Source organism: Heteronotia binoei, chromosome 4 (assembly GCF_032191835.1).
Source record: "Heteronotia binoei isolate CCM8104 ecotype False Entrance Well chromosome 4, APGP_CSIRO_Hbin_v1, whole genome shotgun sequence".
NCBI lineage: Eukaryota > Metazoa > Chordata > Lepidosauria > Squamata > Gekkonidae > Heteronotia > Heteronotia binoei.
The window spans coordinates 68,410,210-68,431,321 of record NC_083226.1 but is presented as its reverse complement, the minus strand read 5'-3'; the positions used below and the strand labels follow the sequence as shown (position 1 = coordinate 68,431,321).

Here is a 21,112-nt window from a genome sequence, read left to right as displayed (position 1 = left end):
CTCTGTAGAGGTCGGAACATTCCTTAGAAATATCCGGATGGGGCAAATAGTGGCCCAAACCACCCGCCAACCATGCGAATCTCCTTATTCGCTCTAAAACGAGCCCTTTCTAACCCAGCTGGATTCCAAGCACTGTGCCACACCAAGCGCAGAATCATGGCCGACCAAACTATAATGGTACCAGGCCATCTGTTCCTTATGTACTTGAAATCGTCTCAGGCCTGCAAGATCAAAGCCTTGCCTTTAATCAGCCCGGGATCAATCCCTCCGAGGTGAACAATTAATACCTGCGGAGGAGGGCCCAAACACCCATGAAATAATAAAAGGGGGGGGGGAGCAAGCCAGGCCACTGAAGACCCCTGTGCCCCCGCCATTCAACCGTAACATATTTGCTGAGCCCCAGCTGAGAGCCAACAGCAGTTCTCCGAGCTTGACTGTGCCCGCAGATGAGAACTCTGCTCCTCCAGCCAGGAACAACAGCATCTAAAAGGAAAAACATACAAGTTATAAAACCCAAACTTAGACTACCCCCCCCCCCCGCTCCTAATAACAACTACCAGCGGAGCAAAGGGGTGAATAGCACTTTTGTAAGCCTGAGACCGCCAACGGCCAAGGCTGAATGGACGAAGTAGGATAACCCAGGGCAGCAGCCGTAGAGGCTGCGCCGATTCTAAGAAATGGATACAAAACCTCACTCCAAATAACCCTAAAATTGATGTCTTGCCAGAGGGCTACCCTCAAAATGGCAGAAGAACAACCTTTCGCAACCTCAGAGCTACCTTACCCCCTGATAACTTAACATCCCTACCTGAAACTAAAACTTTTAACAAATGTAAACTGTCCCCTTTACATGGGTACCTGCTAAGCTATTCCTCAAGAGGACCCACCTTCATCGGGCTGAGGCCTTTCTCCAGATTGAGAAGGGCCCCCCCTGATCCTTTCTGACCCTTGCGCGGCCGAACTCTCGGGCAGCTGTTGAAAGAGTGTGGGCCGGCGCACAGGGGGTATTCGTGCTTGAACTGGCAAGCTTTACGACTGCACGCCCCCTGGGCCCCAAACTCCCAGAAGAGCAAGCGGTGCTGAACCGCCTGCCCCGCAGCACTGCGGGAGGATACTGAAGCACTGGAAGGAGAAGAGGAATCCTTGGTTACAAGGTGACCACTGTCAGATCGGTCCCCCAAATTGGGCCGAGCAGGTGACATCACCTGCAGCCACAACTGCTGGTGAATCCGATTCCAAGGGAGTGAAGGGTACAAAGCGGCCCTCATCCTGAACTCCTGGTCATATTGGATCCAGGCCGGGCCGCTGAACATTGTATACCCCTTGTATATGATGTCCATATACTGAATCAACGCAGCGGCCCGCCAGGGCTGCGCATGTGCTATCACTCCCGCATAAATGAAAAACCCAGGAAGCCAATTGGCCCAGGTCCGATCAACCTTCCTCTTCTTCAGCTTCTTCTTCTCTTTATCATCCAGCTCCTCCTTGTCCTTTTTCTCCAATTCCCTAAATAAAAGGGAGAATACGTCCACGTATTCCCCTTTTAATATTTTTTCCCTCATGGCAGGCAGCAGGTGATCACCCAGCGGCAAAGCCACTTCCCCAAAAGGCATAGCACTAAAGGGGACCGCCCTGTACGGAGATGGAAAACCCCAGCCTCCAGGCCAAGTCGCTGCTGACCCCTGCTGCCCCACCCTGGGCCAATTACCAAACGAACCGAACTGACCCTGTGGCCACGTCCAGTTGCTCTGCTGCTCTAAACCTAGAGCAGAAGGAGCCCCAGCACCGCCTAACGGAGCACCCACCCCGCTAGGACCAGCAGACCCCCAAGCCCCCCAAGGCCATACAGGCCCAGAATGAGGCAAAGAGCTGTCCCCCGACTTACCAGAAGGTAAAGCAGACACCAAAGCTGATCCGGTACCACCCACACCGGACGACAGGCCCACTCCAACATCAGAGCCAGCGGGCCCCACAGCTCCTCCAGCAGCAACCGCAGCAGATCTGCCCTCCAAAAGAGATAAGCGGGTCAATATATCTGCCTGCAAAGCACGCTTAGACAACCACCCCTTCTTGGGCAACTGAGAAGGTGGAAACCCCGATGCCTGCTCAAGTGCCTGCAGCCTCTGAAAAATGGCTGCATTAACTTCATCATCGGGGGCGGAGGCTTAGATGGAGGCTTAGGAGCCTTAGGGGCAGGCTGTTTCCCTTTTGACTTTCCACTGCCTTTGCGACCCGACATGCTCACTGAAGATCACAGCACAAAGCAGAATTTCTTTAATTAGCTTAACCAAACCAGAGGCAAGCAAAGGAATAAAGGGGGCAAAACCAGCCTTCAAAATGGCCACCACCCCAATGAACTCTAAAATGGCCGCCGCCTCAACACCTCGTGAAATGGCCGCCCCAAGCAAGGTGTGGGGAAGAAGAAGCAAGGCCAAAATGGCCACCAAGCACCAGGGAAAAGTACAGCAACTCAAAAATGGCCGCCGCAAGCACAAGGTATGGGGAAGAAGAAGCAAGACTAAAATGGCCGCCAAGCCCCATGGGTGCAATAAGCCCTAGGGGGAAGTATGAATGCACGCACCCCCGATCTTCAGACAAATGGCCGCCTCACAAAACGGCCACCCTGCCCTGCTGTTCACCACAGCCCTGGTCAAATGGCCCTGATAGTATAAAGAGCCCCAAAATGGACTGCTCTTCCCAAAGAGCGCAGTTACTAGGGCCCCTGTAAAGACAGCCTCCCCCAGCCCAAAGGGCACCCTGCAACCACACAGAAACAGAAATGCTCAAGGGCACAGCAACCCCTTCACATTCAAACTATTTCAATGCTAATCCCCTGACAGAATGAAGGGGGGGGGGAATGGACAGCTATTTCTAAATTGCCCTGCTACTAGGGCCCCTGTAAGGGAAGCCTCCCTCAGCCCAAAGGGCACCCTCCAACAGCAAATACAACTAAAAATGCTCCAGGGCCCACAGCAACCCCCTCACATCCAAACTATGTCAAAAGTACAAGCACAAGTACCCCCGAACTTCAGCCAAATAGCCACCGCTCAAAACGGCCACCCAGCCCTGCTGCTCACCGCAGCCTTGGTCAAATGGCCACCCACTCCCCTGACAGCATACAAGGCACCAAATGGACTGGTTTTCAAAAAACCCAGCTACTAGAGCCCCTGTAAGGAAGCCTCCCCCGCCCGAAGGGCACCCAGTAACTGCTCTCAAGAGGTATACTGGGCACCAAATGAACTGCTTTTTTATGAAAGCCCTGCTACTAGAGCCCTTGTGAGGAAGCCTCCCCCAGCCCAAAGATGTATACAGGGGCAAGTAAAAAATGCTCAGGGCAGACAGCCGCCCCCTCTCATTCAAACTGTGGCCACAATGATCCCACGGCGCGCTCTGCTCCTTCCCGACGACAGCGTGCCGATCGAGCAGCCTCTCAGCCAGCGATTGCACCCAGAGCGTGCAAACACGCTCCAGCCCTCCAAAAACGCAGAGAGGACTGCAACGGCGTCAGACGGGGCTTCAGCAATAGTGCTGAAGCCCCGCCCCCTAGAGACGCGCTCAAAAGCGCGCCGAAAAAGTCCGCTCTCCCTCTAGGGGGGGCAAAATTCCCCCTCTAGCCATGCTGCGATGCAGCGGACTCAAGGAGGCTCCGTAATGGCTGTGATAAGGCAGCTAAACTTGGTATAACTAGCAAATGAATAATAGTTGTTAGCAGGCCTCGGATTCAGCGGGAACTCACAGGAACACAGCTCCTGAACCTTTCTGAGTTCCATCTCCTCCTTCCCACCTTGTCCATTGAATGGTAGGTGCAGCTGCATAACAATCCCTGGATGAGCTCCACCACCTTTTTTTCTACAAAACGACTCCTGGTTGTTAGCTATAGTCAGGCTACAGTCATAAGAAAACTTTCCTGGGAGTAAGCCCAACTGAATAAAATTGGCCTTATTTCTGGGTTACCTTGTTTAGGATTTCTCCCTAAATTTTAAAACAGTCATTCAAGATTAAATCAGTTAATATTTTTAGATGATAAAGTGGCCCTATTTGAAAGACAAATATTGCAAACTAATGAAGAAAAACTAGATTGCTAATATGGCATATTATAGCAGAAAAAAGGTTCCCCTTTTATAATATTCCAAATACTAAACAAAATTTCCATATTCATTAGCTGAGTAGGTATAAGAATTATTTGATAAAAATAACCATGCTAGCTCTAATCAAAAATCTTCCTGACTCAGCATTCTATTTACATTGACCAAACAGATGTCACAGAGAAGCCCACAAGCCAGGTGTGTGCAAAAGCAGCTGTGATAAAAATTGATATAAAGCAATCCACACTTTTAATTAGCATGAACAATATATGCTGATCTTCCTGTGAGGTTTTAATGACCTGACTTTTTTTCAAGGGGAGTCTTAAAAACTGTATTACATATAATATGTTAGAATTATATTAAAAGGAGCTTCACTCATTCTAAATGTGGATTATATTACATATGCATTTGATATGCACTTTATATTGTCTCACTAAGGCTACTAAAAATTGCCATCTAAATATAATCAAGGATTTATTTTAAAATGCTGTGATTTTAAAAACACTGAGAACTGATTATGATTGAGTTATCATAGGAATTAAACATTGCATTTTTACAGAGAAAACTCAGGGCCAAAATACTTACTATTTATGTATGTTTGCATGAAGATTAATCCTTAAAAACCTCTCTATTGTTCTAGGTGACTTCAAACAATGCAAGGGGGAAAGAGGAGCTTCAGGCATCCCTTCCCTGCCATTTTTGTCTGTGGTAATGACCATGGAGGACCTGTTTCCCCTTCCTCAGGCTTCACATGTTCATCCCAAACAGTACCTGAAGAAGCCAATAGCCCTGCCCCCTTGGGTGTTTCTGCTGGCAAAAATTACATAGGAGGGAAACCTGACGCCCCTCTTTCCCTCTCACAGTGTTTGAAGTCACCTGGAGCAACAGAGAGGTTTTTAAGAGTGATGGAAACATTTTTAACAGTAAGTCCCCCATGAACATGTGACTGAGGTTAGGAACCTATGACCCAACTTGTGTCAGGCATAATGTATGTGTTGGCCTTCATTTAAACCACAAATAGGCAACATTACCATGAATCCTTGGGGATTAGTGTCTTGTATTCTGCCAGTAAAATATGATTTCCTCACATTCCTGTCCCTTCCTCAATCACTTTCGTGTCAGGCAAGATTGCACTGACAAAGGAAAGTTCAATTTCACCTTTCTCCCTCCTCACTTCATCCCTATGACCAGTGCAGCTGTTCATCCATGCTGGTCCTGTGTTCCAGGAATGATATTTATGAGGGTGAAAAGAGACTAGGGTGAAAAGAGGGGAGACGAATATAGGAAAATTTCACACTTTTACTGGTGATTTGTAGGATATAAACTACTATGTATAGGTTCATCCTTATTTATTTTGTATGTTAGAGTATTGAATCAGTACAATAAGAACAAGTACATAGCCATATGTGATTCAATAAGGATATCTCCACTTTTCCACTATATGTCTCAACATACAATGGGCCTGTACAGGCTGTCACAGATAAAATACAGTAACATCTGACATGTCCAACCACAATCTAAATATTTTGTTTTAGATTCAAAGTGTTTGTAATTATTGTCGTTGTTTCCTATAACTTATGCACTGGTAATCCAAGGCATAAACATAGCATATCTGGGCCCCTCATCAGGAGATCAGTTGCCTCATCAAGTGCACAAGAAAAAGCCCTAAGTTGCTTTTGTAGGCAAAGAAAGTGTGAGCAAACAGCAAAATTATGTGTTTATTCAGCCTGTTGAAATGAGTTTTCTACAAAGGTGCACTGTCAGTGAAAAATGTGAATTTGCTTCTGTGGTCATTCAGATAGTGTGCTCAACATCAGATGAGTAAAACACAGCCACTTTCAATAAAGCTTTGGGAATTCATTGATTAAATTCAGTCACAAGCCATATCCGTCATCTGCATCCAGGTGCTGTTTCCCCCCCTGCTTTTGCTTCAGCAATATAATTATTATCTTAATTTATCTTATAATCATTTCCCTCGCTATGTTTTAGTGATTAGCTTCTTTTTGTTTTCTTCAATTTAATAATGTCATAACGTGTTCTTACAGATAGGTGGTACACATGCCTAAAATTGTCATCAGACACACAAGACCCTTCATATGTTGAGTGAACATATGAAGAGTGGGCATGGGAACAAGGATGTTGACTCCACCCCTGCCCCAGTGAATCACTGTCTTATGAGCACAGGACCTATGTGCAGATAAAAAGTCCATGCATATGATCCCTCTCCATGATCAGTAGTGTTTAGAAAGCACAATGTATGTGTTGGCCATAGAAAGCAGTATCCGCAGTCAGGGGATGGAACATGTATGTGGACATGTCCTCTGTATATAAGCTATGCAGTGAGTATATGTACAAGGCTGTTAGAATACATGTACACATATTTCCCAAGGGTTAAAAACGTTTGCATACTGTACAAAATAGAAACAGAGTGCCAAAGTGATGACTGCAAAAAAGTAGTAGGAACACACTGTCAGCTATACACTGTCAGCTAAGGGGTTATGTAGACATGGAAAGCATACATTCCTTGCGGTTCAGCAGCTGCTCTGACCAGCTGTCTAGAGACTTCCTCCATCATCCTTTTTATACCTGAAAAATATTAATCACTGCCTACTTGTGGATGTATATTATTATGTGTATGTGTTACATGCTGTCGAGTTGCTTCTGACTTATGGAGTCCCTATGAATTAATGACTTCCAAAATGTCCTATCATTAATAGCCTTGTAAACTGAAGGCAGTAGCTTCCTTTATTGAGACAATTCATCTTGTGGTGGGTCTTCCTCTTTTCCTGCTGCTTTCAGTTTCCCCTAACATTATCATTTCAAGTTACTTTTGTCTTCTCATAAAATGACCAAAGTATGAAACTCTGTTTAGTCATTTTAGTTTCTAGGGAAAATTCAAGCTTGATTGGATCTAGAATCCAGTTATTTGCTGTTTTGTTGGTTCATGGTATCTGTAAAACTCTCCTCCAGCACCACATTTCAAAAAAATCAACTTTCTTTCTGTCCTGTTTCTTCATTGCCCAACTTTCACACCTGTACATAGTAGTGGGGAATACTAAAGTGTAAATTATTTTGATTTTGGCTGCCAGTGACACATCTTTATGCTTAGGGATCTTTTCTGGTTCCTTCATGGTTGCCGTTTCCAGTCCCCTTTTCCTTTTGATTTCTTGATTGCAGTCTCCCTTTTGGTTGATTATATGAGCTGTAGAATAGAAAATCATTAGCAATTTGAATTCCTTCATTATCAACCTGAACATTGGATAATTCCTTTGTAATCATTACTTTTGTCTTCTTGATGTTCATCTGTAATCCTGCTTTGACACTTTCTGCTTTAGCCTTCCTTAGTAGTCTATGATTAGTGTACTGTTTGTATACTAATAGTATACTAATTTAATAGTATGCTCTACTGATATATGCTATTATAGTAAAATAGTAAAAAGAGAGTGGTGTAGATCTGACCATTGAGAAAGCCATATTCAAATCTTAATTCAGGAAAGGATAATTTGAGCGTATTGGGCCTCTTTCAGACAGACTTTGTAATCCATTTTAGTAGTAGATTGATAATGGATTTTTTGTGTCAGCTCAGACACAACCATTTTAACAACTGGTTGCTAACAGGTTTTATCTACCTGTTCATGCAAACATACTTGCATCCTGTTGGCAAAGTGGGGCTGAATTGTTTTTTCCATTTTCACCACTTTGTTGAGCTTCTGAATTGCTGTGGTGTGCTGTTTAAATGTCCCTAGTGCTTCCTACTGCGCATCCTCTGCCTTTTTTCAGTGCAATCTTCCTTGCCCTTTCCCCCAATTCCAAGTTGAGTGCTATAGCACTAAACCAATATAGCATTTCAGTGTTCTAGTGGCACCATTGAGATGCCTTGACTCCAGTGAGAGACTGTTGGTTTAGTACTGTAGTGTCAACTTAGAATATTCAAAGGAAAAAAGTGGTGAGGATGACTGCATGTGTGGGGGAAAGTGGTGTAGTTTGAAAAGCCCATAGTGCTTCAGAGATGGTACATTAATAGGATGAAGTTTGCTGTATGAAATCCCTGTCCCTGTATCGCTTTAATCAGAATAAAATCCATTTAGAATGGTAATGCGAAAGGGGTCTTGGACATATAACGAAAATACACTCCTGTGATGTTGAGTCTGCTGATAAGGCGGTGATACTGTTGCTTTTTTGTTCCAGAAGAGCAGCCAGTTGTTAATGATGTTTTCCATGAGGAATCTGAATCAATCCCAGAATACACTGCTGAGGAGGAGCGAGAAGACAACAGGTTATGGAGAACAGTTGTCATTGGAGACCAGGAACAAAGGATTGATATGAAAGCTATAGAACCTTATAAAAAGGTCATTTCTCATGGAGGTAGGGAGAAATCTCAAATTTCTATTTTCAAAATAGAATGAAACAAAAAATCAATTTCAAAACAGATAAAATATACTTTGAGTAAATACTTCCATACCCAAGGAGCCAGCCTTAGAAGAAACTTCATTTCAAAAGGAACAGGCCTGATTTGAAAGGGCTATGCATGGAGTTCCACCTGTCATTGCAAAGTTTGTTCTCTATGGTATTTCAGTAATGCATTTACTATATGAAGTAAACTGTTCCATGATTCATAATTTACTTTTGTTCTTTTTTTTAATGACAGATCCAATTTTCCAGACCAGGGAGGGTTAATTCCAAAGGAAAAGCAGGATTTATGCTTGCCTATCGAGACTAATGGACCCAGTTGGGTTCCAGAATGCTCTGCGAGATCCAGTGCCCTCAGGCGCTTCATTAGATGCACTGATAGAGGACTGGAACTCCTGTCTCTCTGAAGCCATCGATGAAATTGCTCCCTAACCTCCTCTATGCTCCTGATCTAAATTATTCCCCTGGTATACTATAGAACTCAGGGGGATAAAATGGGAACTTAGATGACTAGAGCGAGTTTAGTCCCATACTTGTGATGAAGGTGCAAGAACATCTTATAGGATGCTTTAAATTTTTCTGAGTGGAGTGGTAGGATGTAAGCCAGTATTCACAGCGCATTTACAGTGCATCCCTAATGGCTGAATACCACATGTACAGTTACTTACTTGGATTAGTGCTCAAGTTGTTTCCTGTTGTCTGCATGCAAAAATAGCAAACCTTAATCTAGCAACCTGAAAACCTTTTAAACATTTAGCTTTCTAAGGTCTGCACTTGGCAGTTCTTAAAATTTAGGCCTAACCTTTCATTCAAGATAATATAGGAGGCAATTCATTTAGTCTGGAAAAGTTTCATAGACTTTAATAGCACGTAGACTACACTATTGGGGACTAAAACTGTATTACTGTATTTTTCAGACTATAAGACGCACTCCCCCCCCCAAAAAAAAAGTGGGAGGGGGAAGTGTGTGCGTCTTATAGTCCGAAGGTACATACCTTGGGGGGGGGGCGATCTGCTGCCTCTTCCTCCAATCCAGCGCTTCCCCCGCGCCTGCCTGCCTGGCTCCATCTTCTTCAGGCAAGCGCTGGGATCGCTCCATGTGGCCCCAGCGCTTTGCAAGCGCCGGCTGCAGAGGGGGCAGCGCGCTTCCTACTTGCCTGTGTCCCTGCCTTCAGCTGTGATGTTTAAAGCAAGCGCTGGGATCACTCCTTCCCCCCTCCGATCCCAGCGCTTGCTTTAAACATCACAGCTGAAGGCAGGAGCACAGGCAAGTAGGAAGCACCAGCCCCCTCCGCAAACGCAGCGCTTTGCGAGCGCCGGCTGTGGCGAGGGCAGCGTGCTTCCTACTTCCCTGTGTGCCTGCCTTCAGCTGTGATGTTTAAAGCAAGCGCTGGGATTGCTCCCTCCCCCTTCCGATCCCAGCGCTTGCTTTAAACATCACAGCTGAAAGCAGGCACACAGGGAAGTAGGAAGCACGCTGCTCTCGCCACAGCCAGCGCTCGCAAAGCGCTGCGTTTGCGGAGGGGGCGGGTGCTTCCTACTTGCCTGTGTTCCTGCCTTCAGCTGTGATGTTTAAAGCAAGCGCTGGGATCGGAGGGGGGAGGGAGCGATCCCAGCACTTGCTTTGAACATCACAGCTGAAGGCAGGGACACGGGCAAGTAGGAAGCACGCTGCCCCCTCCGCAGCCGGCGCTTGCGAAGTGCTGGGGCCACGTGGAGCGATCCAAGTGCTTGCCTGAAGAAGATGGAGCCAGGCAAGCAGGCGCGGGGAAAGTGCCGGATCGGAGGAAGAGGCAGCGGATTGCCCCCCAGGAGGAAGGTGCGTCCTATCCTCCGGAGCGCCTTATGGTGCGAAAAATATGGTGAATACTTCTCACTAAAGGGGAAGGTCACAATATGGAGGTGTGTGTGTGTGTGTATGAAGTGGGCTTCTGTTCTGTTCTTCCTCTTACCCCTCTGCCTGCCCATCTTTGCCATCTGTTGTAGGAAGCAGCAGAGTTTTGCTCTACAGTTTGTATGAACAGAGAGCAGACAAGGGGAACAGGGCAAGGAACGGGTTGGAGAGTCAATTTCCATCAAGTCTAGCCCCAGGACCTCTGCTAGAGCTAATCTTGAAACATAGGAGTATGACTGAGCATGTGCAGAACACCACAGTGTAGCCACTTACCACACGTCTGGTATTACATGGAAAGGCTTTCAGGCACTCTTGAGAATCTGACAGCTCCCTTTTTAGAATTGAATTAATGACTATAGTCGTGACCATGAAAAACATATTCAAATATGAATGTTTTTAATGTACATGGCTAACAAAATGCTATATTACAAATAATTATTTGGCTTTATATGGGATTATGAATTGGAAACATTAAAGTGGGCCCATGTCATTGTACAGATATGTCTGCCAAGGCAGACATGCTGCGCCAAGCTTGGAGCCAATTATAAGGAGTAACCTATTACATATGAGAACAGTTGCATTGCAAGTCCTTGGGGGCTTGCTTTATTTATATATCCAATGGAACCTCCACACAGCTTTTCAAGGAGAAGTTTTTCTTTAAAAACACACTTTATTCCTTCCCATATTTTCATAGGATTGACTAACACTGTATCTGTATGTAGTTTCTTTTATGAACATATTTATAGCCCAGTGTATAATATAATCACTTTCTAAGGCTATGTTATTTGTGTGCTGGCCATAGCTTATGGACCCACTGAAATTATAAAGGTACAAGTGGCTATCCCATTCCCCCCACCTTTGCTTCCTCCCCTCTTCCCCTACTTCTCTGTCTCTCATTCTTTCTCCCTCCCACCAGCAGTTCTCTTACACACACTCTCTCCTCCATGTCTGTCATGTCCTCTGTCTTTCTGCTCCCAACCCCATCACTCTTTCTCTTTTTGCCCTCCATCCCATCCCATCACCCTCTTTATCCTCCAACATTCTCCCAGCTATCCAGCCGCTTCCTCTTCCACCAACAGCAACAGTGGCAGAGACTCTCTAGGAATCACAGTGGATCTCCCAACTACAGAGATCAGTTGCTCTTAGGGTTGCCAGCTCCACGTTGGGAAATATCTGGAGATTTGCAGGTGGAACCTTGAGGGGTTGAGGTTTGGGATAGGAAGCAACCTCAACAGTGTAATCTGGAGATCAATTGTAATTCCTGATGATCTCCATTCCTCACCCAGAGATAGCCAACCCCTGGAGCAAATGTCTGCTTTGGAGGGTGGAGTGTATGGCATTATACCTTTCTGAAGTCCCTCTCCTCCTCAAACCCCATCTTTCCCAGACTCCACCTCTAAAATCTCCAGAAATTTCTCAACCTGGAATTGACAACCCTATCTGCTTCCCACCCAACAGCCAGCCTACCTTTATCTGCCCCTCTGTCCTCAGCTTTCCACCACCACCCTTCAATCTCTGTCTAGGAAAACTATGGTCATTCTCTACAGTGGGGACCAAAGCAGCTTACATTATTCTCTCCTCCATTTTATCTGCTCAACAACTCTGTGAGGTAAGTTAGGCTGAAAGTATATGACTGATCCAAAGTCATCCCGTCAACTGAGTTTTGCAGTCCCTGTTGTGAAGCTCTAACTGCTATACCACACTGCCTTTCATAGAGTGGCAGCTGTTGAACAGTAGCAAGCAGTCAGGCCTTGTTGAGTCATACAGATCAGGTTGTATCAAGTCAAGGGTGCTGCTAGGCCAAGAGTTGCCAGTCTCCAGATGGGACCTGGAGATCTCCCGGATTTACAAATAAGCTTCAGACATCTTTCCCCTAGAGAAAATGGCTGCATTGGAGGCATTATACCATGCTGAGACCTCTCTCCTCCCCAAACCCTGCAAAATCCCCAGGAATTTCTCAACCTGAAGCTGGCAACCCTAGGCCCAGGCCTGGCTTCACTATGCTCTCTATCAAAGGCCAAAATAGGTCTGGAAAGGACCTAGGGCTGCCAAGCCCCCGGTCCAGGCAGGGATTCCTGCACCCGGGAAGTTTCCAATCCACCGGTCCACATTGGGCCAGCGGGGGGAACTTCCTCTGACATCGTCAGCATGATGACGTCACATGGAAGTGATGCCATTACACCAGCAATGGCGTGAAGTGGCCACTCTAGGCATTTCTGGGAAAACTCTATGGTTTTCCTGGATGCTCTAGCCATTTGGGAAGAAAATCTCTATGGTACAATAGGTACCATAGAATTTTCTCCTCCCAAATGGCTAGAGCATCTGGGAAAACCATAGAGCTTTCCTGGAAATGCCTAGAGCAACCGAGAGTGCTGGTGCGATGATGTGACTTCTGGGTGACGTCATTTCATTGCGCGCATGCAGAAGTCCCCCGCTGGAGAACAGAGGGAACTTTGCAACTCTAAAGGGACCTGCCCTATCCCCTGCCTTTTTATTCACAAAAACCCCACAGAATATGTGGTTGCTTGCTGCTTTGACGTGGCAACAGGGCTTGCGCAGTTCAGTGAGGCTGTGGGCTATGCCATGCAGGGCCACTCAAGATGGACAGGCCACAGCTGAGAACCCAGACAAAATGTGATCCACTGGAGAAGGAAATGGCAAAGCACTCCAGTAACCTTGCCAATAAAACCTCATGGACAGTAACAAAAAGCAAAAAGATATGGCGCTGGAAGATGAGCCCCTCAGGTCAGACGGTGCCCAATATGCTACTAGGAAAGAGCGGAGGGCAAGTCCAAGTAACCACAGAAAGAGTGAAGCGGCTGGGCCAAAGCCGAAAGGACGCTCAGCTGTGGATGTGTCTGATGGTGAAAGAACAGTCCGATGCTGCAAAGAACAATACTGCATTGAAACGTGGAATGTAAGATCGATGAATCAAGGTAAGCTGGATGTAGTCAAACAAGAGATGGCAAGACTGAACATCAACATCTTGGGAATCAGCGAACTAAAATGGACAGGAATGGGTGAATTTAACTCAGAGGATCACTACATCTATTATTGTGGCCAAAACTCCCGTAGAAAAAATGGTGTGGCCTTTATAGTTAACAAGAAAGTGGGGAAGGCAGTAATAGGATACAATCTCAAAAATGATAGAATGATCTCGGTCCGTATCCAAGGCAAACCTTTCAATACCACAGTAATCCAAGTCTATGCCCCAACCACTGATGCAGAAGAGGCTGAAGTGGACCAGTTCTAGGAAGATCTACAACACCTTCTGGAATTAACACCAAAAAAAGATGTCCTCCTCATCATAGGGGACTGGAATGCCAAAGTAGGAAGGCAAAAGGTAAAAGGAACAACTGACAAGTTTGGCCTTGGAGAACAAAATGAAGCCGGGCAGAGGCTAATAGAGTTTTGTCAAGAGAACAAACTGGTCATAGCGAACACCCTCTTCCAACAACCTAAAAGGTGACTCTACATATGGACATCAAGTGATGGGCAACACAGAAATCAGATTAATTATATTCTTCAGCCAAAGATGGAGAAGTTCCTTATAGTCAGCAAAAACAAGACCTGGAGTTGACTGCAGCTCAGATCATGAGCTACTCATTGCAAAATTCAGGCTTAAACTGAAGAAAACTGGGGAAGCCATTAGGCCATTCAGGTTTGACCTTGATCACATCCCTTATGAATATACAGTGGAGGTGAAGAATAGGTTTAAGGAACTGGAGTTGATAGAGTGCCTGAAGAACTATGGACGGAGGTTCGTGACACCTTACAGAAGGCAGCAATCAGCACCATCTCAAAGGAAAAAAAATGCAAGAAAGCAAAGTGGCTGTCTAATGTGGCTTTACAAATAGCTGAGGAAAAACAGAAAGGAAAAGGCAAAGGTGAAGAGGAAAAATTCACCGAACTGAATGCAGTTTTCCAGAGAACAGCAAGGAGAGATAAGGAGGTCTTCATGAAGGAACAATGCAAAGCAATAGAGGAAAATAATAGAATGGGAAGGACAAGAGATCTCTTCAAGAAAATTGGAGAAACCAAGGGAACATTTCATGCAAAAATGGCCATGATATTCCATTCCCAAAGAAGGGTAATGCCAAAGAATGTTCAAACTATCGCACCATTGCACTCATTTCACATGCCAGCAAGGTCATGTTAAAAATCCTACAAGCTAGGCTTCAGCAGTGTGTAGATTGGGAACTACCAGAAATTCAAGATGGGTTTCAGCGAGGTAGAGGAACTAGAGATCAAATTGCCAACATTTGCTGGATTATGGAGAAAGTACGGGAGTATCAGAAAAATGTCTATTTCTGCTTCATTGACTACGCTAAAACCTTTGATTGTGTGGTTCACAACAAACTGTGGCAAGTCCTTAAAGAGATGGGAGTACCAGACCACCTCACATGTCTCCTGAGAAACCTGTATAAGGGTCAAGAAGCAACGGGCAGAACAGGATATGGAACAACTGATTGGTTTAGAATAGGAAAAGGAGTTCGACAAGAATGTATATTGTCACCCTGCTTATTTAATTTATATGCATAGTACATCATATGGAATGCTGGCCTCGATGAAGCACAAACCGGAATTAAGATTGCCAGGAAAAACGTCAACAATCTCAGATATGCAGATGACACCACTTTAATGGCAGAAAGTGAGGATGACCTAAAGAACCTCTTGTTGAGGGTGCAAGAGGAGAGCACAAAAGTAACTCAACATCAAAAAAACTAAGATCATGGCATCCGGCCCCATCAGACCTTGGCAAATAGAAGGGGAAGACATGGAAGTAGTGACAAGACTTCACATTTCTGGGATCCGAGATCACTGCAGATGCTGATAGTAGCCATGAAATTAAAAGACGTTTACTCCTTGGGAGGACAGCTATGGCAAACCTGGGCAGTATAATAAAAAGTAGAGACATCACCCTGCCAACAAAAGTCCATATAGTCAAAGCGATGGTATTTCCAGTAGTAATGTATGGCTGTGAGAGCTGGACCACAAGGAAGGCCGAGTGCAGAAGAATAGATGCTTTTGAGCTGTGGTGCTGGAGAAGAATCTTGAGAGTCCCTTGGACTGCAAGAAGATCCAGTCAGTCAGTTCTAAGGGAAATCAACTCAGACTGTTCCTTGGAAGGTCAGATGCTGAAGCTGAGGCTCAAATACTTTGGCCACCAAATGAAAAGGGAGCACTCACTGGAGATGATCCTGATGCTGGAAAGACAGAAGGCAAAAGAAGAAGGGGATGGCAAAAGATGAGATGTCTGGACAGCGTTACTGATGTAATAAACACGAATTTGAGCAGACTTCGGAGGATGGTGGAGGACAGGAGGGCCTGGCGTGACTTTGTCCATGGGGTCGCAAAGAGTAGGACTTGACTGTGTGACTGAATAACAACAATAAAGCAACAGCCACTGAATCTGGTTTTTGAAAAAATACATATGCTCCTTTTATCTTTTTCTTTTTTTTTTAGATTTCACATTTTTCATCAAACTTGGGGCTCTTTTAAGGTTTGTAGAAAGATCTGACTTGCCAGTTCACAGCTCCATTCACCAGATTTGAGTATCCAAAAATTTGGTTGCTATTAGAATATAAAATGCCCCATTAGATACTTTAAAACATGGTCCTTCTGCTTCTTGGCTGCCATGGATTACAGGATACATCTGAAGGTACAGGCCAATCTACTCATACATAGGGTTTTGGTATTTTCATATTATGATTTACTCCTGACAATAAACTTTAGTACTTCAGCATGAACCATACAGAGGGACTAACTTCTATTTATCCTGTTCTGTTTCCAGCCTTCTGTTCTTCCCTTATCAACTGTGTTAGCATTTACATGTGCTCTTTCTCATTTGTAGTATGCCTTGCATGTATAGCATATTCAATCTCACAATTACCTTGTGATGGTGCTAACATTTCTGTTTTACAGGTGCCAATTTGAAGCTAAGGCTGGTTCACAGGTCAAGTAGATGTCAGCTGTGTTGTTGTCACGCAGAAGTGCCAGTTGTGTGAACTGTTGACTTCAAGTGGGTGGTATAGATGCTGTGATGCTCACAATGCTGTGATTTGAAAAAAGTGGGAATTGGAGTGGTTGCACAAAATAGAAATGGGGGCAATTGTTTCCCCATGGGGCTGAACTGGCTCACATAAATGGCACTCACGTCTATGTTAGCTTGGCAGCAGCCTTACATAACCCTGGAGTGACGGTTTGGATATTTTGAGTGAACAGATCCGTTGTTATTCACTAGAGCTGCTTGAAACTAGGTTGGGCATGACAAAAGGGTATAAATCTGTATCTTCCACAATTAAGACCAGCTCTTTATGTAATGACATTTCTATTTTTTTTTCACAATTCAAATTGCAACATGTTAATAAAAGATTTTTTTGTTTGCTCCACAGGATACTATGGCGATGGTCTAAATGCCATCATTGTGTTTGCTGCATGTTTTCTACCAGACAGTAACCGAGCTGATTACAACCATGTCATGGAAAACCTTTTCCTGTGAGTGATGGGAGTGAACAATGTGGCAAAGTCACATACCTGAACCTGTGAATGGATAGATAACCATACTTTAATTAAGAGATAAACTGAGAGAGTTAAAGTGGGGAGAAATGGTGATCCGAATGCCTTGGGAATGTATTTATCTGATATTTAATCTGTCCTGGTGAAGCTGACAATTTATTTGAATATATTAAAAAAACAGGGTTTATTGGTTAGGTATGGCCTATGTATTTTTATTCCAATTTTCTTCAAGGAGTTCAGGGTCACCCTAACTCCACACCCATTTTATCCTCAAAAGAGAGGCAGATTAGTCTGAGACCATTTTCGCACTAGCGTTTAACCTGAGATGGCATCCCATTTTTCTCTGGGGCATTTGCTGGATTTCGCACATGTTATTCCACATCCTCGTTCTGATCCGCAGCTTAACCATTTCCACCACGCGGTATTTGGATGCTCATTTTTGCAGAGTTTTCAAAAACCTGTGGATCCAATCTGCAGAACTTGCAGTGGGAAAATCATCCCGTTTTGCGGCGGCTGGTTTTGGGGGCGTTACCCTCCATCGCCAGTTAGTCCTCCCACTGCCTCCTCCTTTGACGTCTCACACAAATCATCAGCCGTAGAGCCTAGCAGTGTGTTCACATATGACTTCTGACATGTACCCGCCATTTTTTTTTTGGCATTTCAACTTGATTGTGTTACAACGATATTTCACTGCGGCAAAATTCCGTAATCCAATAAATGCAACATGTCATCATACATGAGGCTTCATCCAAGTGGGCAGACGTGTTGGTCTGAAGCAACCCTCCATTGCCGGCTAGTCCTCCCACTTCTAACATGTACCCGCCATTTTTTTTTACATTTTATTTGATTGCGTTACAACGATATTTCACAGCAGCGAAATTCCACCAACCATGTATCATGTATCATACATAAGGGTTGATCCAAGTGGGCAGCCATGTTGGTCTGAAGCAATAGAACAAAGCGCTAGACAAGTGCAGCCATAACACCAACTAAGTTCTATTCAGAATGTAAGCTGTCGTATGCTCTTAAGCAGACTTCAACAGACAAAACATAAGGGTTAACACCTTTAATCATGGACACCATCTTTATGCTTGCAGACTTGCTTGTGGGGGGCAGGGAAAGCGGAATCTCATGAACATTGCGATTCCTACACGAGGATTAGAGAATCGCCCACATCAATGCAAACTGGCCAATGCTGGCAGACTTTGCCTGGAAGTGACAAATCAGGGTGCGAGTGCCTGCAATCATCATACTTTGCATGAGTAAAACAGAACACTGGAAGGAAGAAGGGGCTGGTAGTAGTAGGCGCCATTGCATAGCCTGCAGTCTCTTCCACCGCACAGCATTAAATTGTAGGCAAGCAATGGCATCAAGCAGTAAGCCTATCGGCGCTCGTGGTGTTTCATGGCGTGAGCGGGAAACCGAAGCTTTGCTGGCCATTTGGAGTGAGGAGAAGATGCAGAGGGCACTCACTGCTAACCACAAAAACATCAATGTTTATGAGAGAATATCTAGGGAAATGCATGCCCAGGGACACAAGAGGTCAGCTCAGGAGTGCCGCACTAAAACAAAGGGCTTGTGTGGGAACTATCGGAGATGCATTACCCAGAACACGCAGACTGGAGGATCCCCAGTGTTCTGCCCTTACTATAATGTGCTGGACCACATCCTTAAAAACGATAGGTTCATGCGTCCAGCAGTAATCAAGAAAAGTTATAAGATGCAGTTCCACAAGGCTAACAAGGAGAACATGCCTAATCCAGGATCGGAGGACATGTTTGGCAGGATCTTCAGACGATTAACACCGCAGATCTCAGGACTTCCACCCCTGAGTCAACTCCGGGTGAGTTTCTCGAACATGCATTGTTCCTTGAACTATAACTTTTTTGAATCCACCCCCCTTTTCACCCCTAATCAAACCTGCGTTAGTGATTCTTATCTACTTTTCATTGAATTCAACCTTCTCGCAAGCTTTCTTTTGCCATTAAATTCAACATTCTCTCGATGCCCTCTCTTCCTTCCTTCCTTCCTCCCTCCCCGAGCTACCTAACTACCAGTCTCCCTTCTGATCTTCCCTCCTTCCTTCATGCCTTACTTAATGCCTTCATCCCTCCCTCACCCACCCTCCCTTGCTCAATAAAGGAATGTATGAGTACCAATCGTTGGCGGTCATATACTGCTGCAATCAATCGAACGTTATTAGCCATCTCACTTCAACATCAGGTTGCTTTAATGTATATCAGGTTTGGCCACCCCTGCTCACAGCTACACTTCTTGCGTTCAGTGTGCAGCACCTGAGACAGTAGACATTTGATCAGGTGGTGTATGGCTGTGCACCTCCATTGCCACTGGAGGGCCCTCCCCGTCTGGATCGGCATCACCCTCAGCATCCTCTGGCAGCTCCTGCCACAATGGCATCAGCTCATGGTGCCCAGGTCTTGGATGGATGTCAACTGGTATATGTGATGGAAGCATTGTTAGAAATCCAATGAAGAAAACTCATACCTGCAATCACTGGGAATTAAATTCATGTAATGATACGTGAGAGGGCTGCCTCTGCCCACCAATGCAAACACACAGCCAATGTGGTCTCCCAGCAAGCTCCCACAAGCGCAGCATAGTGTCCTCCCAATGTGGTCTCCCAGCAAGCTCCCACAAGCGCAGCATAGTGTCATGGTATGGTGTCTTACCAGACGCCCTTGGTATCCCTCCCCAGGCCTGCAGACTTGCCATGAAATCACACCGCAGTCTCTTACATTTAGAGCAGCACTGAGCAGCGTTCCTGCTGTAACTCCTCCTTCCTAGCCTCCTGGAAATTGCCTCATAAATTGCCCTGGTCTCAATGTGTGTGCTGGTCATTAGTTCCTCTACATGGCCACTCCTTTCAACTATCTCCAGTATAGCATTCACTTCATCCCTCTGCCAAAAAGTTCCTCTTGGCCGCCTGGTTGCCATTTCGAAGCTGTTGTATTATAACAACGCAGTTTCACGTTAGCGTAATATCAGCCACCCCCCCTCTTTTGAATTACCCAATCAGACGGCAATGCATGTACTGATGGACAGAAGAGAAAATAAGGCAGGCATAAGCACCTGTAATAATCCCCGTGTCCGTTCCAGTGTTGATTCCCCCCCCCCAAAAAAAGAACCCCAGACGGCTGTTTTAGTGCCATTTTTAAAGAAACAGGTTTTAATAGCAGCAGTCAGGAATACAGTAGCGAAACAAATGGTGCAATAACTTTATTGGATGAAAAAGCATTTAGTGTTACAAAGCAGGGAAGGAATACTGGCATGGTTTGATTTTTTAAAAAAATTTCTCAATAATAATGTTATTACTCAACGACGTAACTGCGCAAGCGCAAAAGTTTTTCAATGACGGTAAAGGTAATGGCCGGCTTTCAGCGGGACAGATTAACAGGATAGAATTTAGAGAAAACTGCATATTTATCTGCGGTTTCTGTACATGAACTCCGTGACAGCACTGCACGCAATTTTCTCCCTCACTAACTGCCTCCTGTTAATAACCCTGTAGTCAGCCTCATTTGGTTCCGGACATCACGCTGTTTCCTGCTCTGCCATATCAAGGTCAACTTCATGACCCTTTTCTTCACATATGTTGTGAAGGATAACGCATTCAGTGACAATGGGGAAAATGTTAGCAAGTTGAACATTGAGTCTTGAAGATAGCACACGCCAACGATCCTTAAGTCTTCCAAAAGCCCGCTCTACGACGTTCCTGGCCCTGCATTGTCTCTTATTAAAATATTTCTGGATGGCCCCCCTAGGTTTCCTGAATGGAGTCATCAATCAAGGCCTCAGTGGGTATGCTCCATCTGCCAAGACAAGCAGGGGGACCCTCACATTGCCCAAAGTAACCTTCAGATTCCCAGGTACAAAGATTCCGGCATCCATGCCATAGTATAGGTTGCTGTTGGAGAAAACAAAGGCATCATAGGTCCTGCCACTGAACCCAACCTCGGCATCAATAAACCGGCCGGTATGATCCACCGTGCCTTGGGGAATCACCGAACAGTACTGTTTTCGATTACCGAAATCCTCAATTTTTCTTCTAGGTGCGCATATCAGTATATGCGTCCCGTCAATAGCCGCGAAAGTATGAGGCATTCCAAGCTTCCCGAAACCATCCATAATCTGTTGATTAATAGAGCACAATGGATCAGTTACCAGTTATCAAAGTAATGCAATG

At 45.2% G+C, this 21,112-nt stretch overlaps 1 protein-coding gene across 1 annotated transcript in view; it reads left to right on the top strand.

The window, feature by feature from the left end:
- Nucleotides 1-21,112, top strand: part of PRUNE2 (prune homolog 2 with BCH domain) — a 251,945-nt gene that overhangs the window by 212,330 nt on the left and 18,503 nt on the right. The window contains exons 12-13 of the mRNA XM_060236548.1: nt 8,277-8,450; nt 16,785-16,887. Coding sequence (XP_060092531.1) covers nt 8,277-8,450; nt 16,785-16,887 — 277 coding nt within the window. The remainder of the gene's footprint in view (nt 1-8,276; nt 8,451-16,784; nt 16,888-21,112) is intronic.